Raw genomic sequence first — 14,431 nt, 5'->3', positions numbered from 1 at the left:
TTTTTTTTTTTTTTTTTTTTTTGATGTTAATTTAATAATGGATAAAAAAGTAAATATACCATATAAAACTTATGATATAAAGAAATTTGGTTTTGAATTACCTAAAGAATTTCAGCCAAATGTAAAATATGGTTTTTTTAGAAATTTATTTGGAGATTACTCTTCCTATTATGTAATAATTAATTAAAATAATTTTTCTTTTTATTTTTTAATTTTATGAATTTCTTAATAATACTTTAAATTTTCTTTTTTTTACTTTATTTCGTAAATATATATTATTTTTTTTTTTTTAGCTTAAAAGTTTTTTAAGAGTATCATCAAAAGTATTTGCAGGATTTTTACTTTTTTATTACCCACTGGATAAAGTTCATTGCAACATTCGTAGATTTGTAATTCATTTTATATAAATATATAAATGTCTTTATTTTATATATATATATATGACATTCTATTATTTTTTATTTTATTTTTATATTTTTCATTCTACTTTGTTTATATATATATATATATATATTTTTAATTTACCATACATTTATAGAAAAGAAATTTGAAAAAGTAGTATTTAAACCATTTTATTGATTTTATAAGAAAAATCCAGACATAAAAAATAAAAAAAAAAGAAGAAAGATTATTATATTTTTAGAATATTATTTTTTTAATGATTTTTCAAGGTGTACAGGATTTTGTTTTCATTTTTTTAATACGTTTTATTATTTATTTCTTTATTTTTATTTTATTTTTTGTTAACATAATTATTTTATATATAATGAACAACACTAGAAATATAAAAATAAAATATTGAAAAGATAAAAATTAAAAGATTTTAATATTTATTTATAACTATAATTATTGGTTTCTAATTGAATTTTTAGAACTAATGACACTTCTCTATAATTTTATTATGCTTAATGTAAATATAAAGATAAATTTTTATATTTTAAAAAAAAAATTTACATAATTTGTTTTTTTTCTTTTTTTTTATGTGTTTGTAAAATGAAATTAAGTAAAGAATTCCAATAAATTAGTATTAAAAAGAAAAAAGAGAAAAAAATTTAAGGGTCTAAAGAATAAAAAAAATTTATTAAAAACTGTGAACAAAAAAAACAAGAATATAGGAAAGATAAACAAAAAAAAAAATTTATTATTTTTTTTTTTTCATATTTGAATGTTATAAAAAAAAAAAAAAAATTATTTTTGTTAATTTTTAAATATATTTTTAATTTATAAATTCATGATATATAACATTCATGAGATAAAAACATAAATTTTATATATACTTTCTTTTAAAATGTTTATACAAAAATGAATTACAATATTTTCTAGTATAAAAAAAAAAAAAAAAACTTAAATACCATTGTTGTTATATATATTATTTAATAAGTAGAGACTTTAAAAAAATTAGTTTTGTTTTTTTCATTTTTTTTCCTTTTTTAATTCCTACTATTTATGAATTAATCTTTAAGTTATTTTATATTTTTAAAGCAGTTAGTTTTTTTTTTTTTTTTTTTTTTTTTTTTTAAGATGTAATATATAAATAGAATTATTTTTATTAAAAAAATTAAATATATTTTTTTCTCTAAAAGAAGCTATATGTGTTTTTTTAAGATGTAATATAAAATGTTTAGACCTCATAGCTTTTTGAAAATAAGTTATAAAAAATTTTTTTTTCATTTTAATGATAAAAGGTGCATTTATAATTTTACAAAAAAAAAAAAAATAAAAAACAATGTTCTTAAGAGAAAAGATAGAATAAAAAAGGAAAAAAATATTAAATTAAAAGAAAAATTGAAGATTATTTTTTTTAGTTCTATCTACTTTTTTAGTGTGGATTTTATTTATCATGTGTACATATTAAAAGATAAAAATGAAAGCAATTCAGTTAATGAAGAAAAAAAAAATATAAATGAAAAGAAAGAAGTATTGGCAAGTTATTTAAATAAAGTTAATATACTTAACAAGGGATGTAATACAAAAAGCGAACCCATACAAAATGAAAAAATAAGAAATAATGAAAAAAAAGAAATAAAAATAATACAATCAAATGAAGATCCTTATGAAATTAAAATTAATCGTATAAAAAGAAAAGATGGAGATGAAAATTACATAGAAAAAGAATTGATAAATAAAAAGAATCAGATATTTGGATATAATGAAAATAATAAAATGAAGAATCAGGAAAATAATATTAAAGATACAATTGTGAACAATTGTTATAGACAACCTTTTTTAAATGGTTGCAATTTATTTTTACTTGTTAATGGAGTTGTTTTTTTAAGTTGGAGGTTAAGTGAATTAATAAAAAATAAAAAATTATATCATTTTATGAATAGACATTTTATATGCTCTTATGATAATATTAAAAAAAAATATTATCATACCATTTTAACAGCTAGTATTAGTCACATAACTTTTCCACATTTTTTATTTAATATGTGGGCATTTCATACTATAACTAATGCATTATTATCTCCTGAAATTAAAGAAAATAAAAAAAGTTATTTATTTTTTAATTACAAATCGAATATTTTAGAAAAAAAAATTAACGATAAGGATATAATTAATATATGTGTTTTATCTTCGTTGCTTTCTACTATTCCATATATTTTTTTGAATAAAAAAAATAAAATTTTGGGTGCATCAGGGGCAATAATGGGACTTATTTATATTTTGTCTACAGTTAAACCAAATGAAGTGTTTATTTCTATTTTTCCTTTTCCTTATTTAAAATTATCTTCATTACAATTATGTCATTTAACTATTTTCACAAATTTTCTTTTTCTATTTTTTAAGAGAAATTTTTTTAGTGTCGCATGGTCAGCACATTTATTTGGATTATTAGGAGGAGTATTTTATAATATTTATCAAAGAAAAAATAAAAATTTTAATTATTATCCTTTTATTGAATTATCATTAAAAAATGGGTATATTGATTATCTTAATTCTTATTTAGATTTCATAGATATGATGAAATGTTTACAATTAAGAACTAAATTATTTTTTTCACTAGATCAAAATTCTATTAAAATATTGAACAAAAAAATTCATACAATTAAAATGCTTCAATCACAAAGAAGGTTAAAATTTAACATACAAAAAATGAAAAATTTAGAAAATATGTCAAAGTAATTATTTTTGAAGTAAATAAAAAAAAGAAAAAATTCAAATAAAATGTGAAATCATTTCAAAAGAATAGTATCTATTGAAGTTTTAGATATTTTAAAATAATATACAAAAATATTTACAAATAATTAAATATGAAAGAATATAATTATATATAAAAGATAACCTACTAATTTTATTTTGGGATTCATTTTTTTTTAAGAAATATTTTTTTTCAATTAATACAGATGTTACATATTCCCATATTAAATATATATAAATATTTTTAATATATTTCTTTTGTATTTTTTTTTTTTTTTTTTTAATAAAACATTAGAATTATAAGAAAGAATTTAATGTATATTTAATTTTTGTTAGAGCATATAAGGAATTTTTTTATTTTATAAAAAATCTTTTATTAAATTTTTTTTTTAAGTTTATATTAATAACCTATAATTAGATTAAAAAATATTTTATTTTTATAATGTAGAATAATTCATTTAATATTTTAAAATTATTTAATCTGTTCACAGTTGCATGTTTCGTAAAAAAAAGAAAATATTTAAGGAAGATAAGTTTATAATTTCTATATATAAATTTCCTTAACACTTAAAAATTAAAATATATAACAATAAATTAAATAAAATTAAAATAGATAAATAAATAAATAAATAAATAAATATATATATATATATATAAATTTACAAACAGAAAGTAAACAACTAACTTTTAAAGTTGCCTTATTATTAAACTTTATATATAATTTAAACAACACTTTAAAAAAAAAAAATTTATTTCATTTAATTATATAAGTTTTTAAATTCTCATGGATGTAAAATATCAAGATACAAATAAAAAATGTTTAGGATAACTAATATTTAAATTTACCAAAATCTTTTAATACATCTATTTTTAAATAGTTACCATGTGATAAATATTTAATCAACTGAAATGTTCATTAAAAGGATGTCATTTTTTATTTAGAAATTTGTTTAATTTTATAGATACTCTTAAAAAATATATATAATAAAAATTTTTTTTTTTTACGAATTATACAATTTGTTTTAAATTATTAATAAAAAATATATATATATAGAAAAGTAATTATTTTTATTTAAAATCCAATGTTAAAAGTTTTTTCTTAGCGAACATAAGAATTTTTTATTGCATGTATTAAATACGCCACTGCAAAAGTATACATCTACTTCAATAAAAAAATTTAAAAAAATAAAAGTTAATTTAAAAAAAAAAAAAAATTTATATATTATTTTAAATTCTACTAATTTTTTTTTTACTTTTTTTTTTTATATTATGTAAATTTAAAAAATATTGTAAAAAATATATATATATATATATATGTTTCTTGTTCATGAACAATGAGATTTAATTTTTTTTTTTTTTTTTTTTTTTTAAATAAAAGTTAAATTTTAATTTTTTTTAAACCTTTTTTTTTCAAGTTTGATACATAATGAAATTTACTATATTATTATCTTTTTTTTTTTTTATTAATTTTCTTTATTTCGTGGATGTAGAATGTACTAAAAGTATATCTTTTATAAATGAGGATCCATTAACTCCTTTAAATAAATATGATAAATATCATTTACGTTTATTCAAAAGAGTAGCGAGATTGGAAAATGTAAAGAACTCATTAAATGTAAGTTTTATTTAGATAGATATATTTACATATTTATTTATAAAAGATTTATTTTAAAATAATATTTTATTCATTATCTTTTATTACTATGTGAAATATTTTGAAATTTTTCAATGATTCAAATTTTATTTTTGTTTATATTATGCATCTGTGTAAATTGTCAATATAAGTGTAACCTTTTATTAAAACCAAAATATTATAATTTTTTTTTTTTTTTTTTTTTTTTTTATATAGGGATTATCTACAAAAAACAAAGTTATTATTTTGTATTTCTATGCAAAATGGTAACCATGTGAAAAATTCTTTTTAAAAATATCTTTACATTTTTATGTTATTTATTAATTTATTTTTTATGATCAAATATTTTATTTTTTTATTTCACTTTTTAATTTTAGGTGTCCTGCTTGTTCAATGCAAAGCGGTGAAATGGTATTAAATAAAAAAAACAAAATTATAAAAAACTTCAAATAAAAAAAACAAAATTATAAAAAACTTCATATATAATAAATAAAATATAAAAAAAAAAAAAAAAAAAAAATATATATATATATAACAAAATGAATATTAATTCATATATATATATATATATATTTTTATGAAATTTATTTAAATAGGATAAATTAGAGAAATTTTATGGGAAACAAATAAATTTGTTTAGAATTAATTTGGATGAATATAAAAAATTAGCAAAAAAATATTCAGTAGTATATTTACCAACAATTATTATAATGAAAAATAATGTAGTGTTAGCAAGAAAGGATCATTATACATCAAGTAGTGATTTAATTAATTTGATTAAAAAACATTTATAAAAAATGTTATTTTTGATTCTTGTTGTTAGATTGCAATTTCATAACTTTAAATAAAAGTTTACTCTTTTTATCATTTTCTTTTTTCTCTCTTTTTACTCTTCTTATAATATTATCTTTATCTTCTTCATCTAATTCATTGTGACAAATACAACAAGTCTATTACAAATAAAAAAAAAAAAAAAAAAAAATACATCATATATTTATACATTTAATTTTCTTTTATTTTTTAAAAATAATATTTTTAATTAAAAAATTTATATATATATAAAATGTATAGTATTTTTTTTTTTTTTTTTAATATTGATTTAATTTTTAAAATAATTTCTACTTTTGTTTTTATTTTATTTTATTTTTTTTTAATTAATTAATGTTATTAATGGCTTAAAGAATCAAAATAAATATATATTTGTTTATTTAGTAATTTTTTGTTTTTTTTTTTTTTTTTTTTTTTTTTTTTTATTTCTACTACTTTTCTACATTCCCTGCGTATTATTATTTCATAAAGACACATTAAATGAAAAACGTGATCTTAAAAAAAAAAAAAAAAAAATATATATATTTAGTTATGATTAAATTTTAAAATGAAAGAAAATTTATATATACCACAATTTAATTTATAAAATATTGGTGGGAAATTTCCATGCAAAGATTCAGTATTTGGCATTAAGCACTGAAAAACAAAAGATGATAAATTAAATTGATTAATAAAATGATAAAATAAAAAATATATATATATATATATATTTACTAATTGACATTCTTCATTAATTGTTTCTTTTATTTTTGGTGTATTCTTTGATGTCTTTATATCCATCTGAGAATCTGATTTATATGTGCATTCAAAATTAGCTTCGTTGTTTCGGAAATTTTCTAAAGCTTTTCTATGCTAAAATTTTATAAAGAAAATATAAAAATAAACATATTATTTATATATAAATACTTTTTGGACACAAAGAAAAAATAAAAAATTTGAATATTCTTTTCATTTTTTTTTTTTTTTTTTATACACTTTCAAGAATATTTTTAACGAATCCATCATTCTTTTTTTGTAAAGTATTCCAACTGTTTTCATTCTTTTTTTGCGAACTATTAACAATTTGTTCTTGAAGGTCTATTAAAAAAAGAAAAATGAAATTTACAAAACAACATTTAGAAACAGATAAAAGAAATTATCATAGAAATTTTAAAATTTCATTCAAGAAAAATATTGTGAATTACTTTTTTTCTCTGAAAAATTACATTTCAAATTCTTCATTCATGAAAGAAAAAAAAGGAAAAAAAAAAAATTTTATTTTTCTCCAAAATAATTGTAAAAAATTCTTTTTGTGTTTAAAATAAAAAATAACAATGATAAGTTTCACAAATTTACATTATATTAATAATAAAAAAAAATTTTTAAAATATATAAATTTTTTTAATAATACATTATCAATTATTTTATTTTCATAATTCTTTTCTTTTAAAGATAATTTATAAGAGCTTAGAATAGAATCAGAGAAATGATTTTCTTTATTTAATTCTTCATTTATCTTATTAGGTGTAGAAAATAAATTTAGTTCTTTGTTTTTTTTTATAGTTCTAAAATCAGGAATATTTATTAACTTAAAAAAAAATATAAGTGTTATGATTTTATTAGAAATATGTTATATATATATATATATATATATATATATTGTTTTTACTCTTACTGTTCTTTTTCTAGATGATGTTTTTTTTTTATTTGCTTTTAATCTATATATATAAAAAAATTTGTAAATTACTTTTTATTAACAGTTATTATTATTAATGAGCATATGTTACTTTTATTTTTATTTATTTATTTTTATATATTACTCATATTCATTGTTCATAAATAGATTATCGTTTGTTACATCTGTAGCATCTATATATATATTTATTTTTAGTCATTTAATAATTTAATGAAAATAGATAGTTTATAATATAAAATGATAATTATTCAGAAGAAACAAAACATATTTTATAATGAACTTTTATTTGAATTTTGAAAAGAATAATATTACTAGAAATAAATTCTTTAATATTTAGTGTAGTAGTTCCCTGTACTTCTAAAATAGCACATAGCATTCTTATAATTTTATCTTTATATTCAATAACTTCAAATGCTGCTTTTTTAAATTTTTCTAATTTCACATCTGAGAGATCAATATCTTTTCTAAATAAAAAAAAAAAAAAAAAAAAAAGAAAAGAAACTTAAATTCTATCCTATTTAACATTATTTAAGAAATATAGAGAACAAATATAACCATACTTCTTAAAATGTTCATTGTTTTGCATTTTATTATTTATATTAAATTTAACTTTTATGTCTTTTTACTTTATTTTTACATCAAACATATTATATATTTTTTTAATTCAAATAATTTGAATTTATAAAAATTAGATCATTCAATTATTACCAACATAAAATAATCATCATATATATATGATATTAAGAATAGTATTTTTAAAATGAATGTACAAATTTATTTAAAAGTATTTACAAAAGCAAAATGAAAAATATGAATAATAATAGTAATACCAATTATAACAATAGGATACTTTAAAATAATTTTTTTATGATATTATTTTAAAAAGAATTATTATATTTACAATATAAAATCTTAGAATTAAAAAATCATGTTCCTTATGTGTAAAAAAAAGAAGTTTCATTAAATAACTCATTTAAAAAAAGGTCAAAAAGAAAAATAAAACAATAATTACTCTGTATATACATAATACTATTATTATTTAAAAAAAAAAAATAATAAAAATACTTTTTAATAGAAATAATTAAAATATATTGAATAATATATAAAATTATTATAGACAGAATAGAAAAATGTAAGAAATTAATGAAAATTATTCATCTTGGTTATACAACTTTTTAAAAGAATTTATTATGAATGAGACAAAAAATGCCTTTAATTTTTTTAAAATGTTTAAATTATTTAATTTTTCTTAAATCTACAATCTTTTAAATTTTTGTGAAAATAATACAAAAAAAAAAAAAAAAAAAAAAAAAAAAAAAAAAAAAAAAAAAAAAAGAAAAAAAAACTCACGAGTAGCAATTAATATTTAATTACAAATTCAAATATATTTAATTATTTTAAATATATTAATTCATAAACTTATAATGTTTCAAATAAAAATAATGATGTATATAATAAGATTATAAAAATTAAATGAAATGAATAATGATAATGTAATATATATATATATATATGTATATATATATATATATATAGGACATAAAAAAATATAAATTAAAATAATACACATAACATTAATACTATAAATGAAGGTATAAAAAAAAAATTAAGGAACTCGAAAAAAAAAAAAAAAAAAAAAAAGGGTAGATAAAAAGAAGGATAATTTGAAATATAAAAAGTAAAAGATATTAAGTCCAAATAAAATTTAGATAAGTAAAACAAAATACTATTTTTTCCATGGATCCGTTACTTCTATAAAATTTGATGAAGTTACATTATCCTTTGTATTTTCATGAGTTTGATGATTTATTTGTTCAACAGTATTAATATCAAAATCATTATCTTTATTATTAATTGTTAAAAATTTCGTTTCGTCATTATAATCATCTCTTTCATTTATATCATCATTCCATATAAAACTAGTATAAGGGTCATTTAATATCTTTTTATTATTTAATGATGGATCTTGAAAATAATCCTCTTCATTTTTATTTATTTCATTACTATAAGTAACATGATCTTCAGCATTGTTATATTCTGGTATTAAGTTTTGTTTACTTTCAAAATTGTTAACATCTAAATTATTATAACTAGAGGAGTTATTTATTGAGTTAAGGACTTCTGAAGAAATTTCATTTATATGATTGCTATCATTAATTTTTGTTTTTTTATTTATATTATCTTCAGTATAGTTTTCATTATTAATATTTTTGTCCATATCTAAATTATTATAATCATTATTACTAGTGGTAATATCATGGTTACTTGAATAATTATTACTCATAAAAATACCAGTAGTATTATCATTACTGTTATTACTTTTAACATAATTATTATTATCCTTATCTATATTGTCATCATTACTGTAGTTATTTTGATCATTGAAGAAATCTTCTGTTGCACTAATGTTTACCTTTTCATCTATACTCTTACTTGTTCCTTCTTCATGAGACATTAATTCTTCTATGTAATTTATCCATTCCATTACTGAATTGAATTTTTTATTATCATAGTTTAATTCATGTTTTCCTTTATTACACCAAGCATGAAAAACTTTTTTTGAATTATCTTTTTTAAAATTATAAATAACTTCATCTTTTTGCATATTATCTTTTTTTATTTTATTTCCATATACATCTAAAGAAAATTCATTGTTATATTTAATATTTTCATTGCCACTACTTTCCGTATAATCACTTTTGTTTTCTAGATCATCCAATGATTCAAAAAAGGAACTAAGCATGTCAAATTCAGAAAAAATATCATTTCTATAAGGAGAGGAAATTAAATAGTTAGAATTAACTTTTTCTAAATTTTCTTCATTAGAATTAGATTCAAAATTTGGGGAAGTTGGTGTTAATGGGGTATTAGGTGATTTTATTGGGCTATTAGAATACATCTGCTGATTTGGTGATAAAACTAATTCATTCACATCTGTTAAATGCAAGCAAGATGCATGCAATGAACTCGTTGGAGGAGATTGTGAAAATTTCATATTTTCTAAGGAATTCATTAATCTAATATCACATGCTTCTTCAAAATCAGGATCATTTAATTGATTAGAAGTGTTTTTAGGTGTAGTATTTTTATTACTACTACATATGTTGTTAGAACGTGGAGATTGGGATGATGAAAAAGAACTTGGATGACTCATTTCAGGTAATAATGGTAATTTTAATGGATGATTAATATAATTTGATGTTTGTATTATATTTTGATTAACATTTAGAATATGGTTTTCATCATTTACTGATTTATCTATTTTTAAATTAGAATAATCTTTTTCTATCATCAATTTTTCCGATTTCATATTTATTTTTTCAACACCTAACAATTTCAATTTATTTTCTTCACATATAATAGTATCATCAAATTCATTTTTTTTTTTATCCAAACCCTCTTTAATATTTTCATTTTTTTCCAAAATTTTTATTTCTTTTATTAATTTATAGTAATTTTCATGTTCATTATTATTAGTAGTAGTAGTATTATAACTACTAGTATTACTATTATTATTATTACTACTATGCGAACTAATTTTGTTATTGTTATGATTAATGTTGTTTTCTTCTATCATATTATTGTTTTTCTTTAAATTACCTTCTTCATCATAAATTATTTTACCATTTTCACATATTTGAATATTTGTGTTGATATCATTTATTAAATTATCATTTTTTATATTAAACTTACTATTAATGTAATTATTATTATTACTGTTATCTTTATTATTATCATTAGTATAATTAATATTATTATTATCATTAGTATTATTCATATTATTATTATCATTAGTATCATTCATATCATTAGTATTATTAATATTATTATTATTATTATTATCATTAGTATTAGTAATATTATTATTATCATTGGTATTATTAATATTATTATTATCATTAGTATCATTAATATTATTCTTATCATTAGTATTAGTAATATTATTATTATCATTGGTATTATTAATATTATTATTATCATTAGTATCATTAATATTATTCTTATCATTAGTATTATTAATATTATTATTATTATCGTCATCATTATCATCATTATCATCATTATTATTATTATTATTATTATTATTATCATTATTATTATTATTATCATTATTATCATGCTCATCATCATCATTATTATTATTATTATTATTATTATTATTATTATTATTATTATTATTATTATTATTATTATTGTTGTTGTTGTTGTTGTTGTTGTTATTATTATTATTATTATTATTATTATTATTATTATTATTATTATTATTATTATTATTATTATTATTATTGTTATTATTACTATTATTATTATTACTATTATTATTATTACTGCTATTATTATTATTACTGTTATTATTATTACTGCTATTATTATTATTACTATTATTATTATTACTGCTATTATTATTATTACTATTATTATTATTATTACTGCTATTATTATTATTATCATTATCATTATTATCATTACTATTTATTCCATCATAATTACTATAATAATTATCATTATTAATATTGTTGTTATTATTATAATTACAACTAATATTATTATCAATGTCTTTTGCATTATTATATTTAAAATCGTTTATTTTATTAACAAGTTCATTTCCATTTATAAATTCTTTTTCCTTATAATTAAAATAACTATTACTAATATATTGATATTCAAATCTTTTATTATAAGTATTTATTATGTTAATTATATCTTCATTTCTTATGTTCTCAATACTATTAATATTATTATTATTATTATTATTTTTTGCAATCTTAGAAAAAAAGGAAATATCAACATTATTAACATTAATTTTTTCTTCATTATTACTTTTATTATTTAAAATAAGAATTTTTTTTTTGTCTTGATTAGAGATAACATTGTAAACCATTCCTACATTAATATTATTGCAATTAACAAAATTGTAATGATAATATTTATAATTATTATAAATATTGTTATAGTCATTTTTTTTTTTATTCCCAACATAATTAAAATAATACTTTATGTATATAGAAATATAATAATTTAAAAATTTTTTAAATAAAATATAAAAGTAGTAATTAAAGAATTTTCTTACATAATTTTTTACATATGAATAATAAGTATTATAATTAATAGGTATATTATCAAAAATTATATGAATAATAAAATTATTATCTTTTCTTTTTTTCTTCTTTTTACTTTTGTAGTTTTTAACACTTTTTCGTTTCAAGAATTTCTTGTTTAAATGACTTTTTATATAATTCTTTATATAGTTTTTAATCTTTCTTTTAAAATGAATATTTACATCACTTTTTTTCTTATTTTTCTCTTCATTTTTTATATATATTTCATTGTCATTACTTATATCTTTTATTATATTACAAGAATATTTATCAAATTCATCATTATAATGTTTATTATGAATATAATATTCTATATTTTTTTTTATTAATAACTCTTTCAATTTTTTAATTTTCTTTTTTATTTGGCATCTCAAATGATAAATTTTTCGATCGATATATGAACCTATTTTTAATTCTTTGAATTTTGAATCTAATATTATTTTTTTTAATTTTTTATCTGAAACATTATTGGTGAATTTAATTAACTTAATAATATTTTTTTCATTGTTTGCACTTGATAATTCTTTAATAACATTATATGCATTATAATTATTTCTTTTTATGTTATTTTCATTATATATGTATTTTATTAACATCTCCTTTTTTGAGAGGTTTGATTTATCTCGTAGGTCTTTTTTATATATTATTATTTTTTTTTTTCTTCTATCTTGTAATAGTTTGAGTATGTTACAAATATTTCTATTATCATCTTCATTATATAGATTGCAAAATTTCGTATGTTTAGAATGATTTAACTTTTTCTTTATTTTGCTTATTCCTGAACACATTTCATAATTATAATTTTTATATTTTTCACATATTTTAATATTGCTTAATTTCTTTTGGAGACTAAAATTATTATCATATTTTACTAAATAAATACTTATTTTATTATTCTTTTTACACTTCATTGAATTATGTTTTAATATTGTATTCTTAAAAATATTTTTTTTATAATAATCTTCAATATTTATACCTTTTTTTGGTGTATAAATTATTTTGTTGCTTATAATTCCACTACTACTATTTATATTTTTTTTAGCACATTTATATAAAAAAATATATTTTTTATTTGAAATATTTATACAAACAATGTCATTGTCTCTATATTCGAAGTTTATTTTTTTATCCTTATTTATATTTTTAAAATTATATATTTCATCATAGTTTTTAATGTATTCTCTTTTATTTATTGCCATTTTATACACATACATTCATGCATATACATATATATATATATATATATATATATATATATATATATATATATATATATATATATATATATATATATATATATATATATGTATGTATATATGTACGTATGTATATAATTAAATTAACCTATTTTATTTTCTGTATTTTTACAATGACTTTTTTTTTTAAGATGTATAAATATAATTTTTGGTTATAATTTCCGAGATTATGTTCTTATTACATTTAATCGTATACATAAAAATTATATATGAAATCTCTTCTTTATTCTAAATTGTTTTCTATTTAATAAAATATATATGTCTATATCTAATTCCTTTAAAAATTAATAATAGTAGTATTAACAAAAATTATATAATTCAAATCTTTATAATATTTAACTATTTCTTTTTATTATGTTTTTTATTTCTTTAAAATTCCTGGCACTTATATACTTGATTTAACTTCATTAATTTTAAGGGCATTTTTTATATTAATACTGCATAATTATTATATTTTAACTAGTTTTATTTTTTTACAAATTTATGAATTTTATTAATATATCAAATTATGAATATATATATATATATATATACAAGAATTATTGAATAATTTCAATTCATTATACCCTATTTGTTCTTTAATATAATTAAATTTACTTTAAAAAAAGTTCTAATGAAATAGACAAAAATTTTATAAAACAATTTGTGCAAAAATATAAGAAACAAAATAAGAAAATCATATTTGCATAGGCATATTAACATGTAAATATAATTTTTGCATATCGATTTTAATTAAAAAATATAAATTATATATATACATGTACGTAATGTTTTTTTTTTTTTTTTTTTTTTTTTTTTT

General features: G+C 16.0%; 5 protein-coding genes across 5 annotated transcripts; 3 read left to right on the top strand and 2 right to left on the bottom strand.

The window, feature by feature from the left end:
• Window positions 1-37: 37 nt before the first annotated feature.
• Window positions 38-559, top strand: PGAL8A_00256400 (conserved Plasmodium protein, unknown function; the record flags this gene model as incomplete). Its single annotated transcript, XM_028671306.1, has 3 exons — window positions 38-172; window positions 294-389; window positions 539-559. The coding sequence occupies 3 exons, from the start codon at window positions 38-40 to the stop codon at window positions 557-559; spliced, it is 252 nt and encodes an 83-aa protein (XP_028527972.1).
• A 1,058-nt stretch (window positions 560-1,617) lies between these two features.
• ROM6 (rhomboid protease ROM6, putative) lies at window positions 1,618-3,126 on the top strand (the record flags this gene model as incomplete). Its single annotated transcript, XM_028671305.1, has 1 exon — window positions 1,618-3,126. One exon carries the CDS (start codon window positions 1,618-1,620, stop codon window positions 3,124-3,126), a length of 1,509 nt encoding a protein of 502 aa, XP_028527971.1.
• A 1,441-nt stretch (window positions 3,127-4,567) lies between these two features.
• Window positions 4,568-5,568, top strand: PGAL8A_00256200 (thioredoxin 2, putative; the record flags this gene model as incomplete). Its single annotated transcript, XM_028671304.1, has 4 exons — window positions 4,568-4,756; window positions 4,991-5,040; window positions 5,152-5,185; window positions 5,371-5,568. The coding sequence occupies 4 exons, from the start codon at window positions 4,568-4,570 to the stop codon at window positions 5,566-5,568; spliced, it is 471 nt and encodes a 156-aa protein (XP_028527970.1).
• A 6-nt stretch (window positions 5,569-5,574) lies between these two features.
• PGAL8A_00256100 (conserved Plasmodium protein, unknown function) lies at window positions 5,575-7,863 on the bottom strand (the record flags this gene model as incomplete). Its single annotated transcript, XM_028671303.1, has 11 exons — window positions 5,575-5,724; window positions 6,038-6,096; window positions 6,172-6,238; window positions 6,317-6,454; window positions 6,576-6,679; window positions 6,787-6,817; window positions 6,993-7,169; window positions 7,257-7,299; window positions 7,402-7,450; window positions 7,590-7,741; window positions 7,838-7,863. The coding sequence occupies 11 exons, from the start codon at window positions 7,861-7,863 to the stop codon at window positions 5,575-5,577; spliced, it is 996 nt and encodes a 331-aa protein (XP_028527969.1).
• A 1,140-nt stretch (window positions 7,864-9,003) lies between these two features.
• Window positions 9,004-13,575, bottom strand: PGAL8A_00256000 (conserved Plasmodium protein, unknown function; the record flags this gene model as incomplete). Its single annotated transcript, XM_028671302.1, has 1 exon — window positions 9,004-13,575. The coding sequence occupies one exon, from the start codon at window positions 13,573-13,575 to the stop codon at window positions 9,004-9,006; it is 4,572 nt and encodes a 1,523-aa protein (XP_028527968.1).
• Between the last annotated feature and the right edge of the window lie 856 nt (window positions 13,576-14,431).

Source organism: Plasmodium gallinaceum, assembly GCF_900005855.1.
Source record: "Plasmodium gallinaceum strain 8A genome assembly, contig: PGAL8A_v1_76, whole genome shotgun sequence".
In the NCBI taxonomy this organism is placed as follows: domain Eukaryota; phylum Apicomplexa; class Aconoidasida; order Haemosporida; family Plasmodiidae; genus Plasmodium; species Plasmodium gallinaceum.
The sequence above is the reverse complement of the archived record's forward strand: the minus strand, read 5'-3'. Positions and strand labels throughout refer to the sequence as shown.